Below are 15,456 nucleotides of genomic sequence, written 5' to 3' on the forward strand. Positions count from 1 at the left end.
GGAACAAGCAGGTGAATGAACGGCAAATCACACCAAAATGATGTTGCAGGCTCCAAGTAAATATTTAACGACACACACCAGCAGAGGAGGACGACTTGCGTGTTCCCCACCCGTGTGCCCTCTGCAAGTCTGAACCAGTTGAGAAGTCTGTTTCTCTTGCCATCATGCACCCGGCCCCCGCCCGCGCCCCCCTCCTCCTCCCTCTGAGCAACAAGTAACAGCATCGCCACCTCCTTGCAGCCACAAGGTGCAGCTGCTGGCGAGTGGGTGAGAGAGGCAGGCGCAGGGGGCGGACGAGCAGGCGGGAGGGGAGCGTGATAAGCACTTGGGGAGCTCTGGGCCAGCAGCCGCAGAGGCGCCCGACGGCCCGGAGGGCAGCGGAGAAGAACGCCGCTCACCTGCTGAGTTCTGCAGCGGGCACCCTCAGAGCTTTCCGGCGGCTGCGGGGTTTCCTGTGAGTTGGGTCTGACCCCGCCCCGTGACCCGAGTCTTAAACACACATGGACGCGCTGAGCCCCCTCGCTGGGATTGCAACCTGTGTGTGACCTGGGGGCCACCAGCCACAGGCATCCCTGGAGCCAGCCTGAACCGGCGACGTGCACGCCCTCTGCAGCAGGCGCTCAACCCGCTCTTCTACCTTTCTGGCGTTGGAGCCTGTTACATAGGAGCATCCCACGGACCATTTTACTGGATTTGGAATTGGAACCTTGAAGAGAACTGCACAGGGCGTCTTAGCCCACAGCCAGATACAGTGGCCCGCCGCCCTCGCGCATCTGTCCTTCCAAAGGTCTCCTGGGGGGTTGCTCCCCAAACGCTTCTCCAGGAATGAAACTTTACTGTCACCGGCCGCCCCGGCTGAGCCGCTGCGGCCTCTTTGCAGTGGCCATAGCCACGTTCTCCACCATCCTCCTGGGGCATTACTACACCACGGAGGAACCACGTGTGGCTGCCAGGTGAGGTGGGCGAGTTGGGGCGGTGGCCCGGCACTAGAGGGGTCCGGGCTGTTCTTATGACACGAATGTGCCTTTCATATATGATTTGGTGCCACTAACCTTCTCACTGTTACTCATTTTCTCGTGAATGGTAACGTTTAGATTCGGACCTGCCAGGGTTCGTACATGCAATCCGCAAGTTACAGGGAAGTCGATATCGGCACCGAGTGCTTTAACCGACCATGCTATTTCAGCTGCATACAACGGAATAAGAGGCGGGTTCTATGGTCAAATGCACGGGCGGTGGGTGGATGAGGGGCGGTGCGGCTTTTGCACGGGACAAAGAACTAGGTACAAAAGCGGGCACTTTATTGGCCTCGAGTGTCGGAAGGTTCCCGGCGCTTCTTGAGATAGGGGGGTGGGGGGAGTTCATAATGGCCGTGCTGCTGAAGGGGAGTGTGTCTCCATGGCGTGAGATGTGTTTGTTATTTTGGGAATGTTGCGCCCTGGCGTTTGACTCCTGCGTTCCCACCTCGTTCTGGTTTCCAGACTCAGCTGGGGCACCTCTTCAATGGAAACGGCGCTGTATGCTGCTTCTAAGGGAAAGTGGCTTGATCAACAAAACAAAAAAACTGCTTAAAAGGCTACCAAGTAGCCTGTGTCCGGCGTGACACTTTCCGTCCCTCCTGGGTTTTAACTTTGCGTGCAGGCACTTAAAGCCAGGAGGCTGCGGAGGCGACCCGCCCGCTTGACACTGGGTCACTCGGCAACTACGAGCGCAGTCCTGGTATCTAGAGAATAGACAGGCAGACAGCGCTTCAGCGTACGCTACACAACAGCAGGCGCTAGACGGCCTGGGTAGATGCAGGTTGTGTTGTGAGCTCTATGCTATCACACTTTTGGAGTGTGTGCTCTGAGGTCAAAGATTAGGTCACATGGAGGCCATGAAAATCACCCTCACCTTTCAACAAATACTTTAAAAGCTGTTAACGTGGAGTGTAAATAGGGTTATCGACTTATTACATCGTTACAATGTAGTTTTTAAATTCCAGTCATGTACTGGGCTCGTGGTGGCATCTCGCTTGGCTCCTGCAGGCACTCTGCCGGCCACACATGGGCCCAGGCTCCGCCCGCCACGTTTTCGGCAAAGTTACTCCACTGCCCAGGGGAGCTCGTTATGCCACGGTCAGTGGCAGCAAACAACATGAGAGAGAGAGGCACAGGCACCGCGGCTGCAGCAAACATCCAGGAGTGGGCACCCTGTACACAAGGAGCTGCACGGAGTCATCAATAGGGGGAACATGAGGCACAATGCCAGGGTCTCAGCATAAGCACCCAATACAGAGAGCAGCTGTCTAGTGGGCAAGAGAAGATTTATACCTGGTCTCTGTGAGAAAAGTGGGTGGGGCGGATAGTGGGGGAAGAGGGATACATATGATAGAGGTTGTGCTCTTCTGTTGACGCTTGCCGAGCCAGGAGAAACTGACCATTCTGCCTGTGCTTTCGTGTGTGCAATGGGCTTGTTGTGTCCGGAAGGTTAGCGTCCAGTGTCTTGGTTGTTTGTTGTTTGCAACTTTGTGGTTCTGTGGCGTGGTTGGCGGTGGGTGTGTGTGGTTTGCACATTTTTTGGTGTGTAGTTTTGCTGGCCCTTTCCTGGGCGTGTGCAAACGTCAGAGGTATGTGGCTGTCGCAAAGAGGAGGGTTGGGTTGTTGGTTGAAGTTTGGCTCTGGGTGTGAGGCGGTTTTATTATTGGTTCTTTTATCTGGCAACCCCTGCAGTTGGGTCTGTATCTGTAACCCTACAGTCCCCTTACCTGCACTTATCAGACACCCCTTGTCTGCGTGTTAAACCCTGTAACCCTGTACTTGCCACCTGCTGGCTGCACTACCAGTTGTTGTATTTATCCCTTGCTTAGCACTTTCCACTTCTCCCCTCCCCCTGCACGTTCCCTCTCCCCTGCACTTGCGTGTTCTCAATGTCCCTGGGCCCAGTAAGATCGTTGTTTTATCCCTCCTTGTTTCCCCTCCCTTGCCCCGTTGCGCTCTGAAATGCTTGTGTATGAGCGCAATGCGAATAAAACATCATATCCATATTGTCCCATGTTTGCTTTGGTCCCAAAGTATTGTTTGTAGGGGTGAACATTTTTATGCTTGTCTCTGTGAGTTGAACAGCCAGGTTTTCAGCAGTTTTCTGACAGTTACATGGGGCCTCATTACGAGTTTGGAGGCAGCCATGGCGCTTCTAGCGCCATGGCTGCCTCCAAACCCGGGTCCGGTCTGGCTGAATGGGGATTTACTGGGACATTCCGACCTATGCAGACCCGGTAAGTCCCCATTCAGTTTGCCATTCCCCATTCCCATTGAGCCCATAGGGCTCAATGGGAATGGGGAAGGCGCTAATAACGGGCCCCCAAATTGCGGGCCCGTTATTAGCTCCAAGGTCCCTTAACGGGTCCCGTAAAGACTGGCTGGTCAGACCAGCCGTTCCTGCTGGGACCCGTTAAGGGACCTCGGAATAGGGCAGTAAGGGTTTACCGGCACCGTTCTCCTTACCGGTGACCGTTAACCCTTACCGCCCAACTCGGAATGAGGCCCATGGTCTTCCGTCGTTTTTATTTCCTTCAGAAGAGCTCTGCAGAAAGAACGGACTCTTGGCACTTGAATAGTGGGTGTCGTTTAATATGTGGCTCAGAACTCAATGTTGCACACTTTAAAGTCAGAAATGTTGGCCGGCCCTAACAGACCTCTGTACTAATTGCCCTTAACTCAATGAACTATCTTGCCATCATTCGGTAGAGATTCCGGCCCATCCTTCGGGGTATTCACTGAACTCCACAAGAATCCCCTATGCTTGCTACTGGCATCGTTGCTATGGTGCCTCTCCTATTCCTCTTTTATTTGTGAGTCCCATTTTTACATCTTCTTCCAGAGATATCAGGTCCCATCCTAGCCCGGCAACAGCCCTACAGATAAGCGGTGTATCAGCCCCTTTTATTCCCTAAAAATAAGCAAATACTCCCCAAAAATAGAAAATAGGCTGTAAAAATGCTCCCCACAAAAAAAAGCCGTTAACCGCACAGCTCCACTGATATGTTTGGACCAGTCGTGCACATGGTAAACAGGAAGAAACTACTATTATCACTGTTCATTATAAAAGGTATAGTCCACGCGATTATTTTTGATACTATTGTGGGTTTTTATTTGATCACCACAGGTGTCGACACGTGGTTCGACCATCTGCAGGTCTCTATCAAGGCTAGGATTGCGGTGTCTCTTGCGTAGTGATTCTAAAAGAGCAGGTAGCCCTGGATGAATAATACCTCCTGCCTTGGTGTAGCTCAATAGAGCGCTGCTTGTAAGCACTCGTGGATCAGTCCAACAAAAACCTACCTAACAAAACCTACCCAACAAAAACCTACCTAATCTAGACTTGGGACACCAGAGCACGGGCCCTTTGGTTCCTAGACCTGCTTGCATGTACAATCAAACCCTGTATTTCATAAGGGGTTAGGCACAGTAACTAGCAGTTCCTAGTACTCTCACCACTTCCTTGGCTACTATTATCACTGCCTGATTGGAAGAAGTAAACCTGAATCTTGTAATGTGCATGAATAACTAGTTGCAAAGAAATAATTATTACAAAAAACATTTACATTTTCCAGATGAAACATATTTTGCAAATACTCCCCTAAGGAATTGGACTTACATTTTTACTACCTAAAAATCAATTTTACTCCCACCTTTAAAAAAGAGGGAGTACAATACTCCCACTTCCAAATCTTATCTGGAACACTGGCTGCCAATCCCCACTCTTCTTCTTTCACCACTACTGGATCCCATCCTAGCCTGTCAGCACCCATTCTCTCCTTTCAGCCCAGGCAGGGCCTATACTAGCCAGCTAGCGCTCATTGTTCTCCTTTCAGCCTTACCCATCCTAGCCTGCTGCTTCCCATTCCTCTTCTTTCGCCGCTTCTGGATCCCAACCTAGCCTGTCAGCCACCATTTCTCTCCTTTCAGCCCTACCGTCCTATGCTAGCCAGCTAGCGTTCATGGTTCTCCTTTCAGTCTTACCCATCATAGCCTGCTGCTTCCCATTCCTCTTCTTTCACTGCTACTGGATCCCATCCTAGCCTGTCAGCTACCATTTCTCTCCTTTCAGCCCTACCGTCCTATACTAGCCAGCTAGCGTTCATGGTTCTCCTTTCAGTCTTACCCATCATAGCCTGCTGCTTCCCATTCCTATTCTTTCACTGCTACTGGATCCCATCCTAGTCTGTCAATCCCCATTTCTCTTCTTTCAGTCCTACCTGGTCCTATACTACCCAGCTAGCATTCATTGTTCTCCTTTCAGCCCTACCACGTCCTCTACTAGCCAGCTAGCCCCATTGTTCTTCTTTCAGCCCTGCTACGTCCCATCCTAACCAGTCGCCCCCAGTGTTTATTCTAAGAGCCCTCCAGGGTGCCCACTTTGCTGTTAGCCCCTGTTTCTGTTCTTTCAGTCTTATCCGCCCTATGCTGGCCTACTGACCTACCTTTACTTTTCTTCTGTCCACCTCAGTCTTTAAAGCCCCCCCCTGCCTGTACTTTAATGCAGTAATTAACTATTTCCCCCAGCGTTACCTTTTGAAAAATTCAACATACAACTTTGTATCCCTCCACAACCCGCAGAACCCCCCCCCCCCCCCCCCGAGTCTGCCAATATATTTCCAGGTTGCCCCAGCAAATGTGACACACTTTTCTCAATGGAATTTCCTCCCCCGCCTAAACCACCCCCAACAAACCGATCTAACTCTGCTACCCACGTTAGCTGTACCAACAAGGGGGATGGCGGGTGGGCCACATGCAACAATCGTGTTCCCCCAAAAATATGCAGACGGCCAGTGGATCCTCCGCCAATCACCGGCTTGGCTTTCCACGTGGAAGCCACGCACACCACTGCGACAGTGGAGGCACCTTTTCCCCCACAAGATCGACCTTCTAAGCACTTGCAACAGCTGGATAGATAAGTTAAACGAGGAGCCTGGAGAACAGGGACTTTTCTGAGACCCAATGCTTTGGTTAAATAACTCCATATTTATGCTTTGTAGATACAGTCTCTGTGGGCCGTATTGGGCGTTATGCGCCCTGAGGACCAATTTAAATACCCAAGCAGAGCGAAAGTGTTCAAAGAGGATTACCTGCACATAACATTCCGTATGGCCCGGAGTTGGGGTCTAAAAAGCTAGTATAACTTGCATCACTGTCGATAGTACATAGTATATAGAAGTTGCTCATACATCAAGCCTCCTGAGAGGGCATGCAGAAGGGCTGCGGTGTGCCCGTCCGAGCTCCCTGCAGTCTTGCAATGTGGTGTTCCGAACAATGGCTGGCTCTGCTGGTTTGTGTAGCCTGCAGATTGTCCAATGAGAACGCATGGGATGCAATAATAGAGCATGGGAGTGAGCATGCAGCGTGCCCCCGTGCATGCGCGTGAGGCATGATCGAGCACGCGCAGTGCCCTTTGTAAGATCGGAAGATCAGAAGCCTTTTAAATTGTTTAGGTAACTCCGGACAGATCCGCCCACGCAGCCACTTGTTTATACATCAGAGGCTTGCTCTAACTCTCCCCGCCTGCGTGCAGCAGATCGACCGCCCACAGCCCCTCCCCCACCCCGGGCACCAAAGAGCCACCACATCTTCTTTTCGTGATTGCAAATCAGCGAATCAGTGTCCCCCTTAACTGATGAAGGAAGGGCCCACCTGCAAGGTATCTGATTGCATTTGTGTGGGCCAGACGAGCCCAGGAACCACAACAGCAGACCCGTGGCTGCAAAGCGGCCTCGTGATGTGGGTGGCATCAGCGACACTTGGCCGCTTGCCAAGCTGCGCTCTGATGCTGGCGCCTGTAAGGGAAAAACATAACTACAATTCCCAGAATCCAAGGCGAGCTGCCCGGAGGTCAGGGGTGTTGCTAGGCATGGAAGTGGTCCGGGGCTAGACTAATGTCGGGGCTCGGTAGCCCTTTGGTTGTAGCCCCTAGCTTCTATCGGGGGCTACAACCAAAGACCCAGGGCTATAGCCCCCCCAGCCCCACTAGCAACGTCTCGACTGAAGGTGTTGCCCATTGGGCCACAAAAGAGGTGTGTAGGTCAGTGGAGCCCACAGTGACGTGTAATCCACAATCACATCTCTTGCTTTAAATCAGGCAAACCAGAGCTAATGGAGGCCACTTAGCTAACCAAGTCATGCGATAGGGCCAATGGCAGCCATTGATGTTTGCAAATGCTGCTTAAGCGCCTAGAGGCAGTCCTGTGTCTGGTGTGCGTATAGCTTAACGCCACCAAGCACCATGCTGTGCACGTGAGCTCTGCGCTGCAGTCGCTGTGTGCTTACGCGTTCAGGTCCTTTTTCACCAGTGATCACACAATGTCCGGCCTTCCTGCAGGCCAAAGTGTTTGGGCTTTACTCATCCAGTATTTCGGCATGTGCTGCTCTCTACGTCACAGGGGACCCATTCAATGTGCCCCAACCCCTCTCCACCCACCCCCCCCCCCCCGCCATTCATCTGGGTGGGTGCACAGATGGCCAAAGCAATTTGGCTCTGGGCGGGGGAGGGAGGGTGATTAGTAACTGGCTGATCCACCTCCCAGCTAGATGCGACCGTCTCCCCATTTTGTGCAGAGGCAAGTGGAGTAACTTTGCTGAAACTGTTGGGGGCGGGGTGGAGCATGACACCTGGAGGAATGGTGCCCCTGCCAAATGAGGGGGACAAAATGACGTGCCACGCAAGTTGGGGGGACAAACATCCTTGTCCCCCCCTGAAATTACGCCCATGGCGAGAATGAGGTGTGGGGGGGCACACTCAATATTACAATACTCACTCATGATAGTTAATAGAGCGTGTTTGCTTGGAGAGTTACCGGCTGCGCGCTGCTTTATTGCATAAAATGAGTGGACGCGAAGGCGCCGCCGCTGGGATAGCTCTGGCTGGGGGCGACGAGGGCTGTCGTCGCCCGTGCAGGAGCTGTCGTGGGAAGTGCAAACTAAGAACGGGTGCCGGGTCAAAAGGCGGGAGGGCAAACACACGGTTGGTTGTCTTGGAAACCAAAACAGTTGTCTCCTCATCATGGCTTCTGTGGCATTTGTAGGATTCCCAAGGAAAGTTGCTGGTTTTAGGGGATCTGCCAGTTATTCGTTACCAGTCGGCGACCTGAGGCTGTCGGCAGCTGCGCACGGTCCGAGGAGCCTTTGCGGGGACACAAGACCATTGGCTTGGGGGTGGGGTGCTGCGAAGCAGCTTCCTTCTGCATCTGTTGTGCTTACCACACCACCCTCGTATCTTTGTGGGCGAGAATGTATGCATAAGAAGCAGGTGTCTTCTTCGGCTGTTGTGCCCCCCCCCACCATGGCGCGTGGGTCGCATGAGTCAGCATGTGTTTTTTTTCTCTTCACTTGCGTCATTGTTTAGTTCGGAAAAGCAGAGGGGGTCAGCCCTGCCAGCGGCATGACAGATCTTTCCCGGCAGGCCACGGACTTTGGAGGGCCAGGAGAGATGGGCAAGTGGCAATTACATGTCCACCGAAGCCTGACTGCAAAAGACCTACAAATACATAAATCACAGTGTTAGAGGAAAAAAATGCAGCAAAGACACCACACATGTTTTGTGATATAGGTGTTCAACTCACACATTTGTAAACTAATCTAGGGCATGCCTAAACGTTTTAAAATGGCAACACAATCCTCATTACGACCCAGGCGCTAAGTGGTTAAAAGGCTGCGAAGCCGTTAACCACTTAGTGCCTTACTATGAGGTCCCTTTGCATGGACCCGACCTGAACAGCTGGTCTGGACCAGCTGTTAAAGTAGGGAGCCGCAAAGGGACCTCACAGGCAATGGGGCAAAAATGGGAATGGGGGATGGGGAAGGGCCATGGTGAAATGGGGAAATACCGCCCCGCCAACCTTGGAATGGGGCGGTATTTCCCCATTTCACCATGGCGGACTCGTTACAACACCGGCACCAACCATGGTGCTAATAGCGCCATGGTTTAGCGCTGGTGTTGTAATGAGGGCCAATGATATGAGAACTACGTGTAGGGTCTAACACTACAAACACATTACACCAAGCCATGCCAAAACGTACATTCCAGACAGCGACTCTGCTTCAAGGGCATTTTAAGGACGATAGACCGAATTTTCCTATCCAAAAACGGAGACCATTTGACTGCCTCCATACAATGGACAGAGAAGAAGAATATTAAAAGCCGATCTCTAAAATATAAATGTCAGCCCAGAAGGGCCAAGGCCGCAGAATGATGCAGAAGGGGTCTCAGTGTAGCTACTTTTAGGTAGACTTGGGGTATCAGTAGCTTCTTTTAGGGCCATTGTAGTGCTAGCATTTCTGGAGCATTTTTTCGGGGGGGGCTGTGGTGTCTTTTCCTGGAGAGTGCCAGGGTGCAACAACCATGATATATTCAGGACATTGTGCTCACACCTGTCCAATTTTCCCTCTAAGCTGTGTGCGTGTGCGCTTGCCCTGCTTCCCTCCGGGTGCCGCTCAGAAGAGTTTTAGCAGCGCCCACTGGCAATTCCCACCGGCTCAAGAATTCATAAGGCACAAGCCACATCAGGCATTTGCAGACTCTCTTAATAAAGCTAAAATATAAAAACTAGGGGTGTACCAAAATTAGGCGTCAAGTAAGCATTCGGCCGAATTCCAGCTGAAAATGGGATATTCAGCTTCAGCCGAATACTGAATTAATTTTCAGTCGAAGCAAATAGTTTCCCCTACAAAATATATTAAGTAATGCGCTGCCTGTGCCTGGAACCCTTCATGCATTAATGCTTGTCATGTTACTCCTTTAAACTGATCATTATACAAAATCTACTGTCACTTTTTGATTGAGTACAGACAGTAGAAGTGTGAAAGTGCAGTCTCAGCCCTTCATGAGATGCACAGGGATGAGCTGAAGAAAACAGGTGTCTCTGGCATACCCTGTATTTTTTAGCTGAAAACCATTGAGCTGGAACAATAGTATGCAAAGTTGCTATTGGAAAATGGTATTGTCTTTAGGGTATTATTGATTTGCTAATTTATGTGAGTAATCTGAAAGCCACAGGTTTGATTCCCAACCCAAGTGATATAATTACGCGTATTGATATAACTGCTACAGATATCCCAGAAAGTGCCAAACCCAGATAACCCAGGAAGTAGTGCGCCTGCAGCAAAGACCTATATTCAGCCTGCAGGCTAAGGTTATACATAAAGGAAGACGGCTCAGTGGAAAGTGTGCCTGCCCTCCAATTTTCTCATGGTGCTAAAATTAGTCCCTTTTGAATTGGGTAAAAGTGACAGATGTCACAAGAGAATGTGGCTACCAATAGTTTGGGAGTTTTTTATTAAAACAAAAGTCTGTGTCAGCAGACATTTTCTTCCCAGCATTAGAGACATAACAAAAAAGGATATGTGGGTAACAAAGATGAGGACATATTAGTTCACAATTTAGAAACATTGGACCAAATGGATGAACAAGTGAAGCAAATAAGGAAATAAACATGCACATGCCAATTACAGATCTGAAAATCAGCACTCTCCCTTCCCCACAGAATCATCCAAGAAGCGTGAAGGACTCAGCTTTCCCTATATATTTAGAGATGGTGTCATTTACCATTGCCCAAAACGCCACAAACATGCCCCACCCGAAAAACACTTCTATTAATGAAAAGACATGTGCAAAATGTCTCACCTTCTCTCCGCACCACAGGTAGAAAGCACGGCTTTGGCATCCCTAAGGATTGTGTTGCGCGGCACTTCAGCAGTCAGCAGGGGCTCATTGATGTAATCACTCCTTTCGCGTTTCAGTGCCTTGATGGAGCCAGAAAGCTAAAGATGAGTGGTGCCTAAAAGGAACATTTTAAAGGAGACAGCCCCGGTCTCTCCTCACAGTGATTGCATACCTGCATACTATACTTTTCAGCTAGTCTTAGTTACTAGGGCCCTGCTCCACAAGCGACACCTATGAATGCACTACAATACAAACTGCTGTTACTGAATAATTTATTTTCTAATAGTGTATTCCTTTAATGGTTTACAGATGCATCTTCTGTAAACAACGAAGGAGAGAAATGCAATAATGAATGGATGTGCATATTTTAAAGTGTGTTTTTAATTTAGAACATTATTTTCTTGTCTACCTAACTTTATTAAAGAGGAAACTATTTGGCTACGTCCGAATACTTGTCCAAATATTCAGCTGAATACTTACATCTACTATTTGGCACATCCCTAACATAAACACATCTCGATATTCTGGTCTAGCATATTTACATTACCCTATTATGCAAAAGGTATCTTGAAAACCAAAAAACTGAATATAACCTCAAAAGGTTAAAAAGTAATATGAAAATCTGGGTCCATGGACAGAAAATCATTGCATGTCTGCACACATTGCCCAAATATCCTTCCATTCACTCTCATGACTACTGTGCTTGACTATACCACTGTTATACCTTATGACTAACTTGCAACAGAGGGGCACGTGTGGCGATTACCCGACAACCCTGAATCTGCCTACCAAGGCTCTGCGAAAAGTTTCCAGAATTGCACCTGTGTCCAGTAAGTGTGTAGGAAACTGCAACTTCCGTGTCTTTCTATGCTCAGCTGTTGATGGATTTCAAATATAACCATGTGTTCTGTGTTTAGTGCATCTAGGATCCCCAAGCATCTTATTAAATGGATAACAGTCAATTGCAGGAGATGGGCCACTAGTTGCAGAAAGCGGCACTCCAAGTGTTTCCAAAGTGTTTCTGCTATTAACATAAATCTATGTGATTGTATTCAAAGAGGCTGTTATCTACAAAAAGAAGTTCAGTTCCTAAAAAAATGCCAATCACACATGGGTATGCTGTCTGCCAGTTAAATAATACTGTAGTACTCAAACATACACATTTTATTAATCATACAAAGTCAATGTCTAATAAAAAAACATCTGAAAAATGATCATACCACATAAAACAGTTTACAAACCTTAAATCAACACAAGTGAATCAACATAAGTGGGTTCTAATCATGTTTAGTCTTGGGTCAATATGTGTAACCTAATCACACTGAGATCCCTTTGCCTTAGGCTTTCACCTATTTCATATTCTAATAGCTCTGTGGCTGCCTCCAAACTCGTAATGAGGCCCACTGTCTTATTTCTCCTTGGCAATGTGCAACCCTTCACTACCTAGGATCTGGTGGGGAGTGGGATTCCCTCCCATGTCGTCCTGTGTCCGACCCCACCTCCGAGTCATGACTCCTGGCCCATTGTAATGTCACACAACAGTTGGTGCCAGGTGGGAGTGAACACAGGACATGGCAGGAGTAGCATGTATCAAGAGGAGGGTGCTCCACAGGTCACAGGAGAAGAGGCAGGGGCTATAGGGTAAGATTTGATCAGCTACACAATTTGGGGAAAAGACTCTTAAAGGATCATAGGTGTGGAGGAAGGTGGAGTGCTAATCATTCTGCTAAGTAGTAAATAACGATGGTGACCTTCCTAACATGAAGACATATGATAAAACAAGCACTGGCAATGCCAATAGTTTGGGCTTTTGGGTATTTATTTATTTAGATTTATATAGAGCACAAACAGCCCAGGGGCATTGAGGCACTGTTACATGGGAAGTTTAGTTACAGAGGACATCAGAGATGCTGTTGGAGTCAATACAGGATTAGTTGCATACATACAGAGTACATTTTGTCAAACAGTATATGTAGCAACTGGGTGCTGATGACTTTAGGTGAAGAGTAATGTATTTACTGGTTTGCAGAAGGCAATTCGTGAGTGGACATGAGAAAGGCACTATCCAGGCACTGCTGTAGTGGTATAAACTGGCCATTGATGGTAACAGGTGCAAATTGTACCTAGGCATCTAATAACAGGGCCTGGAAAATGTCTGATACTTAAACACAAGGCAAAATGGTTGGCTTTGCCAATGTTTGTTTTTAATAGGGCTTCAGTGAAGGGCATGCATAGTGCTTATAAATAGAGTGGCTGAAGACAGGCCTGGTTAAGACATTTTTATTACACCAGTAGCAGATATACAGCTCCAACTAAGTCATTACCTTTCAGAAGACTGCACTTTGAATGCAACGTTTGATGGTAAGGCGTGGTTTAAACAAGCTCAAAGAGTTCCCATGAGGAGGTATTTTGGGGTGGGGGTGGGGATGGGCAGGAACTGGGTGGGAATGGCCATAGGGATTAGCATGGCCATGGGCAGTCAATGGGTGGGCAAATAAGCAAACAACACCTACAAGCTGTGCCTCCCTTCTCATATGCCATGTCTCCCTATCTGTACTCTAATGTAATAGTTTCAGCATATAGGTAGCGCCACATAATAGTCCAAACTAATGAGGTCACCAAAATGTAAAACAAAGTGAAGTGGGAAATGCAGTTAGAGGGAATGTATCTGGGTCAGAGTCAGGGCTAAAAGCGCTGTTATAGTTGTATGCAGCAGAGCGCTCTGGCATGCCAGCAGGCATAGTAGCCCCAGATAACCACTGAATTGTGGCCCTGCTTGCAGAAGTACTCTTATGCACTTATCTCCTGGGCAGTGTGCGTTGGCTCTTATTACGGCTCTACTGAGCACTGCTCAATAGTGCCACAGGAGACCCACCTGCGGGGGCAATTATGTAGCTCCAGACAACTTACAACCAATGTAAGTGTGTAAACTGCCTGATGAAATCATGGCTGATAAAGTAACCCCATGGCATCAATGACGCCTACAGCCAATCCTGTTTCGTCCATCAGCCCATTGCATTCTGGGACTTGCAGAAGTGCCCTTTCATTGTGTGTTTGGGCATTGCTGGCTGAAGATCCAGGACTGGTTGCATGCGTCACCTATGATATGGGACTATTTGGCAGCTCTGCAGTTTTGATACCCCACGCAGTGTTGTACTGAGCGCGGGAAGGGGTGAGCTCTTTCAATAGCCAGACCAGCACATTTGGCAGCGGGGCACCTCTCCCTTTCGGGGAAAGGTGTCCAGCTGACAGGACAATGAAGGTGCAGAGGAGCATGGTGTTCCTGCTCAGCACTCTCATTGTCCTGGCAGCAGGTCACCGTTCCCGTTCGGCACCTTCATTGTCAGCGAGGGTGCCGAACAGGGGAGGTGTGCCTCTGCCAGGACAATGTCCCAAGGAGCGAGCTAATGGCAGCAGAGCAGCTCTCCTGAGAACCTGACACGTTGCTCTGTGCCAACAGAGCATTACAATGTGAGCCATTAGGCACTGATGGGAGGTAGGGCTGACTATTTGCACAGGGTTTGTTGCGCGAATGAGAGTATGGCATCACGCGCACTGCATTTGTGGGGGAAAGTAGCAGGACTTTTTTCGTGGCTCGCCCCATTCCCCGCCCCACTCTTGCAATGCTGGGTAGACCCCTGACCCCAGGGTTAACAATCACACAAGCATGCACTCCACAAGGGACAAAGAACACAACGACAGTTCAGGGGAGCAGATGAAATATGCTCCTATTCCAGGTGGATCCCTCAGTCTGTGAGTCGTTGATATCAGAAAAGGCAGGCCAAATTCTGCCCAGGTGATTGGCGGCTCTCTGGAGTGATCCAGGAAGGGCTGCAGGCAGCACATGTCTCCGAGGGGAGGATCCAGGCCTCCTCCCATGATCTGAGAGCATTCTGCTAGGTCTAGAGCTCACCTGGTAATGGGATCTGGGATGTAGTTCCTTGAGGAATACAAGTCAAGAAAAGAGGGCCAGAACGGAGTGCTTGTCTGTAGGGAAATGGGGAGAATTGTCAACAGGATGGTGCCCCTGCAAAAGCCGTGGAGTTGGAGAAGAGTAAACCACGTACCGACTTTTGCACGGCGCTAAAGGTTATATGGTGGGCTGAGCAGTCCCTTTGTTGGCTATTTTAAAAGAGCAGCGCAATAACGTAATACATGATACATAGACCCATGGTGGAGGGGGGCATTAAGAGCGGACTCTACTGGCTGGCAAGGGGCACATTCATACATTTAAACAATCTACAATATGTAAAACTAGACTATTGCAATGCCCTCCTAGCAGGCACATCCACAAAAAATCTTAGCCGACTCCAAGTCACGCCAAACAATGCCCTAAGAGCCGCATTGAGCCTTCCCAAAAGGGAACACAACTGCCGTGGCAGACAGGAAGCTCAAAGGCTCCCAGTTCAAGAGCGCATAACATTTAAAATCCTCACTCTCACCCACAAATGTCTTAACCTCACAGCACCTTCATACATGGCAGAAACTATAACCAAATCCATCTCAACACGACCCAGTAGGTCTTACTACGCGAACCTACTGCACATCCCACGCATCAACAGAGCCAATGTCGGAGGGCTGGGTTTCCCGTACATAGCTGCCAAGTTATGGAATGCCCTACACCCAGATATCAGAGCTGAAAACTCTCTCCTTGCCTTCTGTAAAAAAATCAAAACGTCCCTTTTATCTAACTCTCCGTATCTTTTTCTTACCAGTGTAAAATATTTCATGCAAAAATGTATGTATGTAACTTAAATGATT

At 49.1% G+C, this 15,456-nt stretch overlaps 1 protein-coding gene across 1 annotated transcript in view; it reads left to right on the top strand.

The window, feature by feature from the left end:
* The first annotated feature begins 233 nt into the window (after positions 1-233).
* ST6GALNAC2 (ST6 N-acetylgalactosaminide alpha-2,6-sialyltransferase 2) overlaps positions 234-15,456 on the top strand; it is a 211,524-nt gene continuing 196,301 nt past the window's right edge. The window contains exon 1 of the mRNA XM_069654673.1: positions 234-953. Coding sequence (XP_069510774.1) covers positions 826-953 — 128 coding nt within the window. The 5' untranslated portion in view covers positions 234-825. The remainder of the gene's footprint in view (positions 954-15,456) is intronic.

Source organism: Ambystoma mexicanum, chromosome 3q (assembly GCF_040938575.1).
Source record: "Ambystoma mexicanum isolate Mex_15411 chromosome 3q, UKY_AmexF1_1, whole genome shotgun sequence".
Taxonomy (NCBI): Eukaryota; Metazoa; Chordata; class Amphibia; order Caudata; family Ambystomatidae; genus Ambystoma; species Ambystoma mexicanum.